The following is a 14,259-nucleotide window of genomic DNA, read 5'->3' as shown; positions in this document are numbered from 1 at the left end:
TTGCTTGGCAATACTCTGCAGTCTCATATTAAGGACTTGCAATTGGCCCTAAGATGTATGAGGAATAATTATTAACTATCACTAATAATGATTATAAATAGGAAATAAAAGTGAATTCCAGATGTCATGTGACTAATAACATTTAACCCATTCAGGCAGTGTAATATTTGTCTGTGATTAAATACAGATATTTATCTGGCCATCTTCCCACTATTTTATATACAGTCATAGTCTTACAGTAAATGAAATCAGCATGCCTTATTATTTCCTTGACAGAAGTTGTTTTCCCAGAGTGAATGAGGCAGCTCTGTAGTAGTATATGTAACCAGCTTACCGATGGAGAACATTAGAAATAGATCAAGTGTTTGGCTTCAGTAATTAAGGAGGAAAGGAGGAGGACCCAAAACTGACTTTATTCATGTCTATTAGTACCCTCTGCCCTGTTTAGGTGGCTTATTAAAGCAACATTACCAATATTGTTAACTGGCCAAGCATGGTGGCTCACACCTGTAATCCCAGAACTTTGGGAGGCCAAGGCCAAGGCCAAGGCAGGAGGATCACTTGAACTCAGGAGTTCAAAACCAGCCTGGGCAAGATAGTGAGACCTAGTCTCTACCAAAAAATTAAAAATTAGCAGTGTGTGGTAGTGCACACCTGTAGTCTCAGCTCCTGGGAGGCTGAGGTAGGAGGATCGCTTGAGCCTGGGAGGTCAAAGCTGCAGTGAGCCATGATTGTACCACTCCAGCTTAGGCAACAGAGCAAGACTGTCTCAAAAAAAAAAAAAAAGTCAGGCACAGTGTCTCACGCCTATAATCCCAGCACTTTACAGGGTTGAGGCGGGCAGATCATCTGAAGTCAAGAGTTCAAGACCAGCCTGGCTAACATGATGAAACCCCATATCTACTAAAAATATAAAAAATTAGCCAGGCGTGGTGGCACACACCTGTAATCCCGGCTACCTGGAAGGCTGAGGCAGGAGAATCCCTTGAACCCAGGAGGCAGAGGTTGCAGTGAGCTGAGATTACGCCATTGCACTCCAGCTTGGGCAACAAGAGCTAAAATCCATCTCAAAAATAAATAAAACCAAAACCTATTAAATATAGTTTGTTGAATAGGTATTAGGAGCTATTTATGTCCAGATTCTTTGCTAATCTCTAATCTTCACAATAAATTTGCAAAGTGGCCATTATTTCCCTATTACAGAAGAGTAGAAACTGAGGCTCAGAGAGTTTGATTAACTTGCCAAAAGTCGTACAGTTGATAGATGACTGAACTGGAATATATCTATCCCCTTCTTTCTCCAGTCACAACTATTTGTTTTTTTGTTTTGTTTTGTTTTTTGTTTTGAGACAGAGTTTCGCTCTTGTTACCCAGGCTGGAGTGCAATGGCGCGATCTCGGCTCACCGCAACCTCCGCCTCCTGGGTTCAGGCAATTCTCCTGCCTCAGCCTCCCGAGTAGCTGGGATTACAGGCACGCGCCACCGTGCCCAGCTAATTTTTTGTATTTTTTTAAGTAGAGACGGGGTTTCACCATGTTGACCAGGATGGTCTTGATCTCTTGACCTCGTGATCCACCCGCCTCGGCCTCCCAAAGTGTTGGAATTACAGGCGTGAGCCACCGCACCCGGCCACAACTATTTGTTTTAATTTTTTTTTTTTTTTTTTTTGAGACAGAGTCTTGCTCTGACACCCAGGCTGGAGTCAGTGGCACAATCTCGGCTAGCTGCAACCTCCACCCCCAGGCTCAAGTGATTCACCCACCTCAGCCTCCCGAGTAGCTGGGATCACAGGAACACACCACCCCACTTTGCTATTTTTTTGTATTTTTAGTAGAGACCGGGGTCTTGCCATGTTGCCCAGGCTGGTCTTGAACTCCTGAGCTCAAGCAATCTACCTGCCTCAACCTCCCAAAGTGCTGGGATTACAGGCGTGAGCCACTGCACCCAAACTATTTGCTTTGTTTTTCCAACCTGAACTTCATTCCTATCTTCTTTACTTAATGTTTTCACCATCTGCTTCTCTGAAGGCTCCTGTTGCTTGCTTATGTCCCTGTTGAGAAATCTACCTGAGTCAGAACCAGGCTTCTCCACCCCGTCAACTTTCCATGTATTTATGAAGCACATCTGCCTCCCTGCCACTTACACTCTCAAATAATAGTAAGCCTGTGAAGCTGGACTCTCCAACCTGCAGTATTTACAACATCAGCAATAGGAAATGGTTCCAGTACTGGGACAGGCCTTGCCCTAGTTCTTTCCTTGAGGGGGTAAAAATGAAATATGTGAGATGGACAGTTGACTTGAATGTGAGAGGATTTTCTCTAGTTTTCTGTGGCCTCATTTTTAATTTGGGCAGGAGCTCTTATTTAATACGTACTTTCATGCTCATAGTTCCTATGGTGATCTTGGCTTGGTCATTTGTTTGGTCCCCTAACTCAGTACCTTAGTTTGGCAGGTGGTGGTAGCAGAGGAAGGTGGGTGGCGTGTGAGGGCATGTCTGTGTCCTGGATAACCTGTCTGTCACTGGTTTAGACTTTCACACCATACCGGACAGCGTGGCGCCCCATAGTCACCGCCACCCACATCGGGTCCCACATCCGAGTAGGTGGAGTATTGACTTGCTGTTGGTTGCCTTCTCCCCCTTGCTTTGGAGTGCCTTTCACTTTCTTCTCAGTGTGGGGTCACAGTTTTATCAACAGTAGTGAAAGTGAATTGTGTGAGCATGTATTCGTCTGCTGCTTTCTCCTTTCCAATAAAACATCTACACTTGTTTCTAAGATAATCCACCCATGTTGACTGTCTCCTGGTTTTCAAGTTTTTATTTTGCTAGGTGTGGATCTCAATCATGGGTGGATCCCAGACTTCTTTTCTGTTAGTGTTTAAATCTTTTTGTTTGTTTTACTTCTATCAGTGTTGTACAGAAACTCCCAGTATCTTGGGTAGGCATAATCAAGGCATTGAGATTGGATTGGAATACCAGAATGCATCATCTAAGCTTGAATTGATTATCAGTTTCCTCCAATTCCTGTAAAGTCCTTACTGGGCCTGTGTTACGAGAACCTAAAGATGCTGGGAAGTGAATATGTTTGACCCTGTGGCTGCCACTTGGGTGAAGTAAACCTCACTTGAGATGTACCACAAACTGTCTTTTCATAGAAGGTCCAAAATTTTTTCTATTAGGGATCCTTTTTGATAGCTGATAACTTTTCAGGACCCCATCTTTTCTACTTTTTTTTTTTCCGAGTTGGAGTCTTGCTCTGTTGTCCAGAGCTGGAGTGCAGTAGCATGATTTCTGCTCACTGAAGCCTCTGCCTCCTGGGTTTAAGCAATTCCCCTGCCTCAGCCTCCTGAGCAGCTGGGATTATAGGTGCATGCCACCACACCCGGCTAATTTTTGTATTTTTAGTAGTGACGGGTTTCACCGTGTTGGCCAGGCTGGTCTTGAACTCCTGACCTTGTGGTTCACCTGCCTCTGCCTTCCAAAGTGTTGGGAATACAGGCGTGAGCCACCACCCAGCCCTTTTCTACTTTTAGACCAAGATTTTCCTGTTGTGCCTTATAATCTTTACATTGATGATGCCTATAGGACCTTTTGTTTGTTTTTTTTCCCTTTATCTCCATGAATTTGGAATACATCCTTCAGTAATTTCAGCTCAGTTTACACATTAATTCCTCATCTTTCCTTCCTCAATAGTCTTCTGGATTGGGAATTCTACTCTAATAATTTAACAATAATTAATAATATCAATCATGTACCTATTATATAATACTAAAATATATAACTATAAAAGATAAATATGTCATAAATATAATTATAAATAGATGAAATAAAAAGATATAATTAATAATATATATAATAATGATTTTCCTGATGTAAACTAGAGTAAATCTACCTGTGAAAGGCCAGTGATTTTTGTAACTTGAAAACCACTAAGGCCAGGTGTGGTAGCTCACGCCTGTAATCCCAGCACTTTGGGAGGCCGAGCTGGGTGGATCATAAGGTCAGGGGCTCGAGACCATCCTGGCCAACATCGTGAAACCCCGTCTCTACTAAAAATACAAAAAAAATTTAGTTGGGTGTAGTGGCGCTTGACTGTCATCCCAGCTACTTGGGAGGCTGATGCAGGAGAATTGCTTGAACCCAGGGGGCGGAGATTGCAGTGAACCGAGATTGTGCCACTGTACTATACAGCCTGGCAGCCTGGGTGACAGTACGAGACTCTGTCTCAAAAAAAAAAAAAAAAGAAAACCACTAAACCATTGTGAACTGCGAACTTTTCCCTGTTCCCGATTAAATTTACTATTTCCTCTCCATTTAGGAATTATCTTTTTAAAAGATTTTTATTCAGAGCTCCATAAGGTCTCTAACTTGTTTGAACTCTGTGGAAGAGCCAGATCCCACAGAGCCAGTTGTGATCTGATGTAAAATCTGATTTGAAACTTCCAGACTCGTTTGATGGAGCTGCACCGTCAGTGGGAATTACTTTTGGAGAAGATGCGAGAGAAAGGAATCAAACTGCTGCAGGCCCAGAAGTTGGTGCAGTATTTACGAGAATGTGAGGACGTGATGGACTGGATCAATGATAAGGCATGTTTCAGGAAGGAAGGTTTGCTAAGCTTTACTCAAAGAAAGGGAAGAGACTCCTCAGTGATCTGTAGCGAGAACCAATGTTAGCTCAGATATGGTCTTTTTAAGTGAAAGGGTGGAAGTGGGATTGCTGTTTCTCCAGCCACTCTCTAGGTGTTTGCTATTCTGTATACAACTCTGAAGCCTGGAGTTGCTGAGACAGAAATGCTGTGAGCTGAATCTCTTAACTTTCTATGGGAGGAACTAAAATCACAAACCACGCAGTGAACCGTATCCATTAAAGCTAACATGGTTCCATCCCTAATGTGTCTGTTTCCTGTTTCTGGAAACCATTGTTAACAAATGTTGGTTGGTCATTCTGGCTCTCTCATGGTCCCTGAATAGGAAGCAATTGTTACTTCTGAAGAGCTGGGCCAGGATCTGGAGCATGTAGAGGTTTTACAGAAGAAATTTGAAGAGTTTCAAACAGATATGGCTGCTCATGAAGAAAGAGTTAATGAAGTGAACCAGTTTGCTGCCAAACTCATTCAGGTAAATAGCAAAGTGGTATGTGTTTCTTACAATATTATTATGTTAACTTTTTGGTATATTCAGGAGAAAATTTTAATTGGTACCCTAATTTCTGAGTGAGCAAGTTTTTGTAAGCATGTCTAAGAGTTTTGTTTAGATGTAAGGCACAACACTGATTACTCCTAAATTGGAAAATGCTTTTTAACGTGTTGCCTTGGGCAGAAAGGGCAGAGTTCATTTGTTCTGTTTCTTCCACCCACTTTTGGGTAGGGCTGGGTAAAGCTTTTATTGGGCTGCTGAAGCTGAGTCTCAGGGTTTCTCAGACGAGGGTGTGGTGGTGAATGCTTAGTTAGTATTGGCAGATGTCCACCAATGCCATAAGGTCTTTGCCTTCCTTTTTGATTTGAAGCTTCCCTGGGTTCTCTTGGAAGCCGGGGAGAACCTTGCTATGAATAGACTCTCTACTCTGGTGCTGGAGCCCATTAAGAGGGAATAACAACCCTTTCCCAGTACCCACGTGTACAGTTCTGTAAGCTGCTTCCACTACCAAGTCCAAAGGGTTCCAAAGACATCAAGTACTAGCAACCAGAGAGTTTTTACTTTTAGAGAAATTTGATTTGGAGGGGGGTTCAAATTTTAAATGTATAAATCTGCTTAGAGGCTGGTACTTGTTTCCTTTATCTGGTCAGTGATTACGAGAAAGAATAGCTGGCATTCCTCAGAAATATCTCACCCTTCCACTGACAGATGTGTTACCTTTCCAAACCTTAAGTTTTCCCAAGGTTGAACTTAAGAGTAGTCGGGCCAAACCCGTGGTACTTTGAATAGATTCAAGAACCCTGAAATGCCTCACTTTATTACTTTACATCATATTTTTAACTAAAAACACCAAAATGTGGTTGATGGTGAAGGATACTTTTAAAGAAATATTCCTAAGCTGGGTGCGGTGGCATGTGCCTGCAGACTCAGCTACTCTACTCAGACCCAAGCTGATAAGGCAGAATCACTTGAGACCAGCCTGGGCAACATAGCAACTATGTCTGAAAAAAGAAAAAAAGAAATGTCTTCAGTCTAAAGCCAGGAACAAACTCTTGAGCACTGAAAATTATGTTTATGGACAGGAACACTTAACAGCCTCATGAATATCTGAAATACCAAATTTTCAACCGGTTAGGATAGATGGGTACATTGATAAAGCTACTACAAAGTTGTGGCCAAAGTATTTATTAACATAAAGGTTTTTGGCACTTTGCACATAACCGCTTTATACAATATACAATAACCACACTACTCCAAAAGATAGAGAATGGATCTCCCCTTTTTACATAAGAAATAGAAACTCTTTGGCGTTATAGGTCACTTTGTATCATGTAGACCAGTATTTCTTGTGTTGTGATTCTCTTCAGAATGGTGATGATTTGCTAAGATACTTCAAGTAACCAACCCCAGGATAACTAATTGGAGGAGCCAGAAGTTGTGTACAAATCCAGTCTCTTTTCTTCCTTGTTTAGGAGCAGCACCCTGAGGAGGAACTGATCAAGACTAAGCAGGATGAAGTAAATGCAGCCTGGCAGCGGCTGAAGGGCCTGGCTCTGCAGAGGCAGGGAAAGCTCTTTGGGGCAGCTGAAGTTCAGCGCTTTAACAGGTGTCAAGCCAGAGTGGGCTTTGGGGAATGGGCCTCAACGTGGAGGGGTGTTGTGAAGCACAGGGCATGTGCTGGTGAGCTGCCAGGGCTGACTAGGCCTTGGTCCCATGGGATGTTCCTAGTTCTAGAGATTTGTCATTGCTGTAGATTAACTGGTGCCTTTGTTCTGTAGGGATGTGGATGAGACTATCAGTTGGATTAAGGAAAAGGAGCAGTTAATGGCCTCTGACGATTTTGGCCGAGACCTGGCAAGTGTTCAAGCTCTGCTTCGGAAGCACGAAGGTCTGGAGAGAGATCTTGCTGCTCTAGAGGACAAGGTGGGTTTTACAGGCAGCTGATTCTGTAAATAAGTTACCAAGGGTCAGGAGAAAGTTCTGACGGAGTTCACTTATAGGTCAAAGCCCTGTGTGCCGAGGCTGACCGCCTGCAACAGTCCCACCCTCTGAGTGCAACTCAGATTCAAGTGAAGCGAGAGGAACTGATTACAAACTGGGAGCAGATCCGCACCTTGGCGGCAGAGAGACACGCACGGCTCAATGATTCATACAGGTGCAAATAATCCCCCAGGTCTTAACCAGTATTATTTGACTTCTTATTAGAGAAACAGGAATAGCAGAGTTAAGGGTCTGTTCTATGTTCTATGAAAGTGTCAGGTATCACCTACAAATGCAAATCACTTCTCAACTATGTTCTTTCTCTTTGGAGACTGACAACTGTATCGTGTATAGTATATGTATAGTATTTACAACTTCATAAATTCTTCTGTTCTGCGTCACTGCATTATGACTTAATAGAATGGAAATATCCCCTTAAGTATTTAAGTATCACATGAAATATCTTATTAAAACCAGGATTGGAAAGGAAAAGAATGCTTCTTAGTAACCAAGTGTTGAACCTGGGAATAACAAGGAAGTTGAAAATGTGGGACAGGATTGGGCCGTATTATAGTGATGGACAGAACCTGTTTTAAAGGGTTGATTTCAGCCTTCTCTTGCTTTCCTTCATAGTCTAGATTGGGAGAATTTCATATTTCTCAGAATTAGAGTTTGTATAGTTTGTTAGACATTTGAGAACGTAGAATTCAGAGCTTTAGGGAGGCCATTTTCCACACTGGAACCTCTGTTGGAAACATAATGACTTCCTTTGGTTTTCCCTAGGCTCCAACGTTTCCTTGCTGACTTCCGTGACCTCACCAGCTGGGTGACTGAGATGAAAGCCCTCATCAATGCAGATGAACTCGCCAATGATGTGGCCGGGGCTGAAGCCCTGTTAGATAGACACCAAGAGCACAAGGTAATATCTCTAGCATGTTCCAGAAGTGAAGATTTTAGTTTATAATGTACCAGTATAGCTTGAACACAGGCAGCAGAAGTTCCAGTGAGCTGAAATCACACCACTGCACTCCAGCCTAGGTGACAGTGAGAGTCCATCTCAAAAAAAAAAAAAAAAAAAAAGACATTTGTAGAGAAAACTATAAAACTTTGTTAAAAGGCATTAAATAAAAACTGAATATTTGGAATGATTTATCTAGTGCACAGATGGAATGATCTTTTGTGAAGGTGTAAATTCCCACCAGGATATATACAGTTTATGCAGTTCTACTCAGGAGCTCAGCAGGCATATGAGTATGTGTGTGTTTCTTTTTGCAATGAGATAAGCTGATTCCAAAACTGATTTGAAAGGAAAAAAAATTCAAAAATAGGTGAGGCAATGTTGAAGATCATGGTGAGGGTAGGGGAGGGACTCACCCTACCAGGTTCTATAAAATCTAGTAAACAAGTCCATTTGGCACAAAGAAGAGCACTGGAACAAAAGAGAGCTGAGACCCATGTGAATATGTGAAACCTTGACAAATGACAGGTGACCTGCAAAGACATTTGGAAAAGGACTTCATCAGTGAGTGATACTCTCACATTTGATGACCTAGACTGATTATGTATTAGGAAACCTGGCCTAATCTTTCATCTTATTCCTCATTTTAGATGTCATAGTCTGACATGTAATGCTTATGTAAAATTCAACACCTTATTTTTATTTTGCAAGATGCTGGGCATAAATCATGCCTTTTTTCCCCTGGTAGGGTGAAATTGATGCTCATGAAGACAGCTTCAAATCTGCAGATGAATCTGGCCAGGCACTGCTTGCTGCTGGTCATTACGCCTCAGATGAAGTGAGGGAGAAGGTAAGAAAAGAGAAATGGAGCTTTTGAGGAGGAAATTATGTCTTTCACTAAGTCTCTGAAAGCTATTATTCATCCTTAAATATCCAGACATCGCATTCACCATGATATGTGAGAAACTTTCCTTTCTCTGCAGAGATTTAAAAAGAAGGTATATGTATAGTGTGATTTCCTGAGAGACAGTCCTTGTTATTTGAGGCATGTGTGGCACATTTCCTACTTATGGGGACTTTTCTTAGGGAGCTGAGTCCTGCATTAGGAATTGGAGCAAAGAGAAAACAAATTTTTATAAAATCATATGTAGGCCAGGTGTGGTGTAACTCCAGCACTTTCCGAGGCCAAGGCAGGAAGGTTGCTTGAGGCCAGGAATGGGAGACCAGCCTGAGCAGGATAGTGAGACCCCCATCTCAACAAAAAATTTAAAAATTAGCCAGACATGATGGCACATGCCTATAGTCCTAGCTACTTGAGAGGATCGCTTGAACCCAGGAGTCCGAGGTTATCATGAGCTGTGATTTATAACACTGCACTCCAGCCTGAGTGACTAGAGTGAGACCCTGTCTCTTAAAAAAATAAAATAAGGCCGGGTGCGGTGGCTCAAGCCTGTAATCCCAGCACTTTGGGAGGCCGAGGTGGGTGGATCACGAGGTCAAGAGATCGAGACCATCCTGGTCAACATGGTGAAACCCCGTCTCTACTAAAAATACAAAAAATTAGCTGGGCACGGTGGCGCGTGCCTGTAATCCCAGCTACTCAGGAGGCTGAGGCAGGAGAATTGCCTGAACCCAGGAGGCGGAGGTTGCGGTGAGCCGAGATCGCGCCATTGCACTCCAGCCTGGGTAACAAGAGCGAAACTCCGTCTCAAAAATAAAAATAATAAAAATAAAAAAATAAAATAATATGTGTGTGTATGTATGTGTTTGTGTGTGTATAAGTTTTGAAGTATCTTGGAGTATAAAATTGCCTGAGGAACATTAGATACATAATGATTTATATATTTTTTAATTTTAATAGAGTAAAAGAAGACGTTCCAAAGACAGACTTTGTCATTAGTAGCTTCGGAGCCTAAAGTCTAGGGCATTTCTGAATTTATTTTCCATATGTTATGGAGTACCCACTCAGTTGACAGTTCTCAGTGGAGAGTACCTACTCCATTTATTGTGCCTCACTTTTCAATGGATGCCCTATTTCTTCTACCTGGGAGTTTACTTAGCATTTTTACCTAAAGTCATTTGTGATCATGTAGCAGTAAATTAATTCTAGATTAATTAAAATAGGCCATCCCTTTTATATTAAACATGCTCACGCAAGTGAATGTTGTTTTTCCCCTTTTGCAAATGGAAAAAAGGCCTATTAGCACTAGGATTAGGAGTTCTTGGGTAGCTGTTCTGTCTGCCTTGGTGGCTTTGGGGCTGACCTCATCTCCCTAACGATGTCTCCTATGCCCCCAAGCTGACCATCCTTTCTGAGGAGAGAGCAGCACTGCTGGAGCTGTGGGAGCTGCGCAGGCAGCAGTACGAGCAGTGCATGGACCTGCAGCTCTTCTACCGGGACACTGAGCAGGTGGACAACTGGATGAGCAAGCAGGAGGTAATCTGTGAGCAAAGCCTTGCCAGTGGTGGGAGAAGCAGGGCCTGTGTTTTGTCTCCTCCGATAGTTTGCTTATTTTGTTTTAGGACATCAGTACCATTTTAGTTCTGAATCTGTTGAAGAGGGGGAATTAAGCAAGCTTCTCTCAGCTCTGCCAGCATCTCTCCTTGCTTGAGATTGCAAGGCCCTCAGAAAAGGCCTCAGTTTTTCAGATTAGTGTGATGTAAAATGTTTTATTAAAGATATTTTTTTCTTAGAACTTAGCATTGCCAGGTGCAGCGGTACTCTCCTGTAATCCCAGCACTTTGGAAGGCTGAGATGGGAGTTTCCCTTGAGCCCAGAAGTTCAAGGTGGCAGCAAGTTATGATTGCTGGTGCCCGTGCAACGGACCAAGATCTTGTCTCACAAAAAAAAAAAGGAAAGAAAAAAACAGCATTATATGACATCACTGGTGCCTGTGCAACACACCGAGATCCTGTCTCACAAAACAAAAAAAAAAGAAAAGGGAAAAAAAAACTTAGCATTATGTAACATCTAAATCTAATAGAAGCAACAAAAGCTGTATGAGCAAAGTTTCAATAGAATGTGGAACGAGGATTTCATGATGTGGCCGGATTGATTTTAAGAAAATCCAAAAGGACTTTAGACTTTCTATTTTTTTTTCCCCCTCCAGCTTAGCTTTACTGCATTAAGGACTTTAGACTTTCTAGAAGAGATCTTAGAAATTTAACAGCAGTAAAATCTCTTTCCTTCTTTTTGTATTTTGGCCAAAATATCCTTTGCTCTTAGAAGATCAAAGGGCTGGGCACAGTGGTGCATGCCCGTAATCCCAGCACTTTGGGAGGCCGAGGCAGGTGGATCATAAGGTCAAGAGATTGAGACCATCCTGGCCAACATGATGAAGCCCTGTCTCTACTAAAAATACAAAAATTAAAAATTAACTGGGTGTGGTGGTGTGCGCCTGTAGTCCTAGGCCTTGGGAGGCTGAGGCAGGAGAATCGCTGGAACCCAGGAGGTAGAGGTTGCAGTGAGCCGAGATCACACCACTGCACTCCAGTCTGGCAACAAAGCAAGACTCTGCCTCCAAAAAAAAAAAAAAAAGAAGAAGAAGATCGAAAGAATAGGACATTAATCTGAACACTTTGTTTCCTTTGGCAAGGCGTTCCTATTGAATGAAGACTTGGGAGATTCCTTAGATAGTGTGGAAGCACTTCTTAAGAAGCATGAAGACTTTGAGAAATCCCTCAGTGCCCAGGAGGAAAAGATTACAGTAAGACCCCTACTTGTCAATGCCTTCAGATGACCCTTACAGTAAGCCAGAATCTCTTTTTCTGGAAGGATTCTGAACAGATTTGATGAAAGATTCATATGTAAAGCACTCCTGTGGGTGCTTAAACTTTCACAAGGTTTACATGCCATCTTGTTAGGGACATAACCCAACGTTATAGAATGAAATGATTTACTTAACGGAAACCTCCAAACCATTAAGTTTGTACCCTTCATTAAAAGTAGGTCGGGGTTAATATTAAGACGTACTCTTCCCTTTGAAAATACATCTTAAAAATCAGAATTTGGAAAGCTGTTAACCTGTATTTGACCCCCACCAGGAGATTGTGCCACACTAATGTCTCCAGTGTGGAAGGGAGGTAGCACAGTCTTGTGATACCTGACTGATAACATCAAGCAAAATCTCGAAATTATGAGAAAAATGTCATCACCAACCTTTGGGTGAAACCCTTGACCTATGTTAAAGTTTCATGTGTTTTATGATCTGTTCAGCAGTTACTTTTCTCTAGAGGACAAGCTAGGGACTAGTGTGTTTACCAATGAAGAATTTTTATCTTTCTAGGCATTAGATGAATTTGCAACCAAGCTAATTCAGAACAACCACTATGCAATGGAAGATGTGGCCACTCGCCGAGATGCTGTAAGTTTATAGGTTCTTCATGCTTCTCCTTTTTGGTACATGGATATCTTTTCTAAGATGTTGCAGTTAAGTCTCTTCAACTGGACATCCCTTTGGGAGTAAACACTAGAGACTCACAGGGGATTCTTGTCTTTCAGCTGTTGAGCCGCCGCAATGCCCTTCATGAGAGAGCCATGCGTCGCCGGGCCCAGCTAGCCGATTCTTTCCACTTGCAGCAGTTTTTCCGTGATTCTGATGAGCTCAAAAGCTGGGTCAATGAGAAGATGAAAACTGCCACAGATGAAGCTTATAAAGTAATGTACTGTTAGTGTTGCCGGGTAGCACTTGATTAGTAAGCTAAACACAGCTCTCACAAATAAATTGTAGCTAAAGGAGGAAATAAGGGATTCCAAAAACCGCGCCACTTTATGTAAGCCAACTCTTTTATACATTCCCCCATAAGTATGAAGGTAATGCAAGGGAACTTGACATACTCAGGTTCAAGATAGAAAGAACCTCCTTACTTTTATTGGCAGGATCCATCCAACCTACAAGGAAAAGTACAGAAGCATCAGGCTTTTGAGGCTGAGCTGTCAGCAAACCAGAGCCGAATTGATTCCTTGGAGAAAGCAGGGCAAAAGCTGATTGATGTCAACCACTATGCCAAGGATGAAGTAGCAGCTCGCATGAATGAGGTGATCAGTTTGTGGAAAAAACTGCTAGAGGCCACTGAACTGAAAGGTAAGAGATGTTCCATTGGATTGTGACATGCATGTTTGGGGAACTAAATACCCCGATCTATGAAGTGTTTTAGGGACATTTATTAAGTCAGGTGAGGTGGATGACTTTGGCATTAGGGATAATTTCCTATGTCAGGTTACTTGGCTTAAGTTCTTGATACTAATTTGGTAAATGTGGTTGAGCATACTCATTGGCGAGGGAGTCTGAGTGAAGAGGAACTGAATCGGGCTTCATTGCTGAAAATTCAGAGTTCAGCTGAGAGCCAAGGGCATTTACTCATTCTCCAGTGTTCTTATATCTCAAGGGGGTTAAAATGCTTCCAATTCAACCTTGAGAAGGTAGAGCAAAGGCTGCAATTCATATTTTCTTCTCCTTTGTGACATAAGTGAAGGAGTAAACTTCTGACCCATAGTCCTTCACTAAGATACTACTGTTAATGAGCAAGGTTGGCAGAAGGGTAATGCGAAGCAATACAAAATTAAACTCGTTTCTTGCCATAGGAATAAAGCTTCGTGAAGCCAACCAGCAACAGCAATTTAATCGTAATGTTGAGGATATTGAATTGTGGCTGTATGAAGTAGAAGGTCACTTGGCTTCGGATGATTATGGCAAAGATCTTACCAATGTGCAGAACCTCCAGAAGAAACATGCCCTGCTAGAGGCAGATGTGGCTGCTCACCAGGTAGTGTGAATTCGGGGCTATGGTTGGGCAAGTGAATGCAGAAACCATAGGAGGGAGGAAAAGCCAGTAATTTCAGACTAAATGAGTGTGGGGAGGGATGAAACATTGATTTTTTTAGATAACCCTGTGCTGAATGTGCTTCTGCTCAAATATCGTCCCTTAGAGCCTTCTGGGAGCTCTAAAGATAAAGAAAGGAGATGGCAGAAAGAATACTCTCTCAGGGGTGGGAAAAAGACCTTATCAATTTTTTTTTTTTTTGAGACAGAGTTTTGCTCTTGTTGCCCAGGCTGGAGTGCAATGGCGCAATCTCAGCTCACCACAACCTCCGCCTCTTGGGTTGAAGTGATTCTCCTGTCTCAGCCTCCTGAGTAGCTGGGATTACAGGCATCCGCCACCACACCTGGCTAATTTTATATTTTTT

The 14,259-nt window shown here is 42.4% G+C and overlaps 1 protein-coding gene across 8 annotated transcripts in view; it reads left to right on the top strand.

The window, feature by feature from the left end:
• SPTAN1 (spectrin alpha, non-erythrocytic 1) overlaps positions 1 to 14,259 on the top strand; it is an 84,996-nt gene that overhangs the window by 16,872 nt on the left and 53,865 nt on the right. For all 8 annotated transcript variants that reach the window (XM_021674067.2, XM_064377441.1, XM_021674064.2 and 5 more), the window contains exons 4-16: positions 4,445 to 4,585; positions 4,970 to 5,116; positions 6,607 to 6,740; positions 6,913 to 7,057; positions 7,135 to 7,289; positions 7,898 to 8,033; positions 8,821 to 8,922; positions 10,372 to 10,509; positions 11,669 to 11,779; positions 12,359 to 12,436; positions 12,574 to 12,729; positions 12,952 to 13,156; positions 13,657 to 13,838. In XM_021674067.2, coding sequence (XP_021529742.1) covers positions 4,445 to 4,585; positions 4,970 to 5,116; positions 6,607 to 6,740; positions 6,913 to 7,057; positions 7,135 to 7,289; positions 7,898 to 8,033; positions 8,821 to 8,922; positions 10,372 to 10,509; positions 11,669 to 11,779; positions 12,359 to 12,436; positions 12,574 to 12,729; positions 12,952 to 13,156; positions 13,657 to 13,838 — 1,830 coding nt within the window. The remainder of the gene's footprint in view (positions 1 to 4,444; positions 4,586 to 4,969; positions 5,117 to 6,606; positions 6,741 to 6,912; positions 7,058 to 7,134; positions 7,290 to 7,897; positions 8,034 to 8,820; positions 8,923 to 10,371; positions 10,510 to 11,668; positions 11,780 to 12,358; positions 12,437 to 12,573; positions 12,730 to 12,951; positions 13,157 to 13,656; positions 13,839 to 14,259) is intronic.

Source organism: Aotus nancymaae, unplaced genomic scaffold (assembly GCF_030222135.1).
Source record: "Aotus nancymaae isolate 86718 unplaced genomic scaffold, 86718_ANA_hifiasm-v0.15.2.pri h1tg000003l, whole genome shotgun sequence".
NCBI classification, from domain to species: Eukaryota; Metazoa; Chordata; class Mammalia; order Primates; family Aotidae; genus Aotus; species Aotus nancymaae.
The sequence above is the reverse complement of the archived record's forward strand: the minus strand, read 5'-3'. Positions and strand labels throughout refer to the sequence as shown.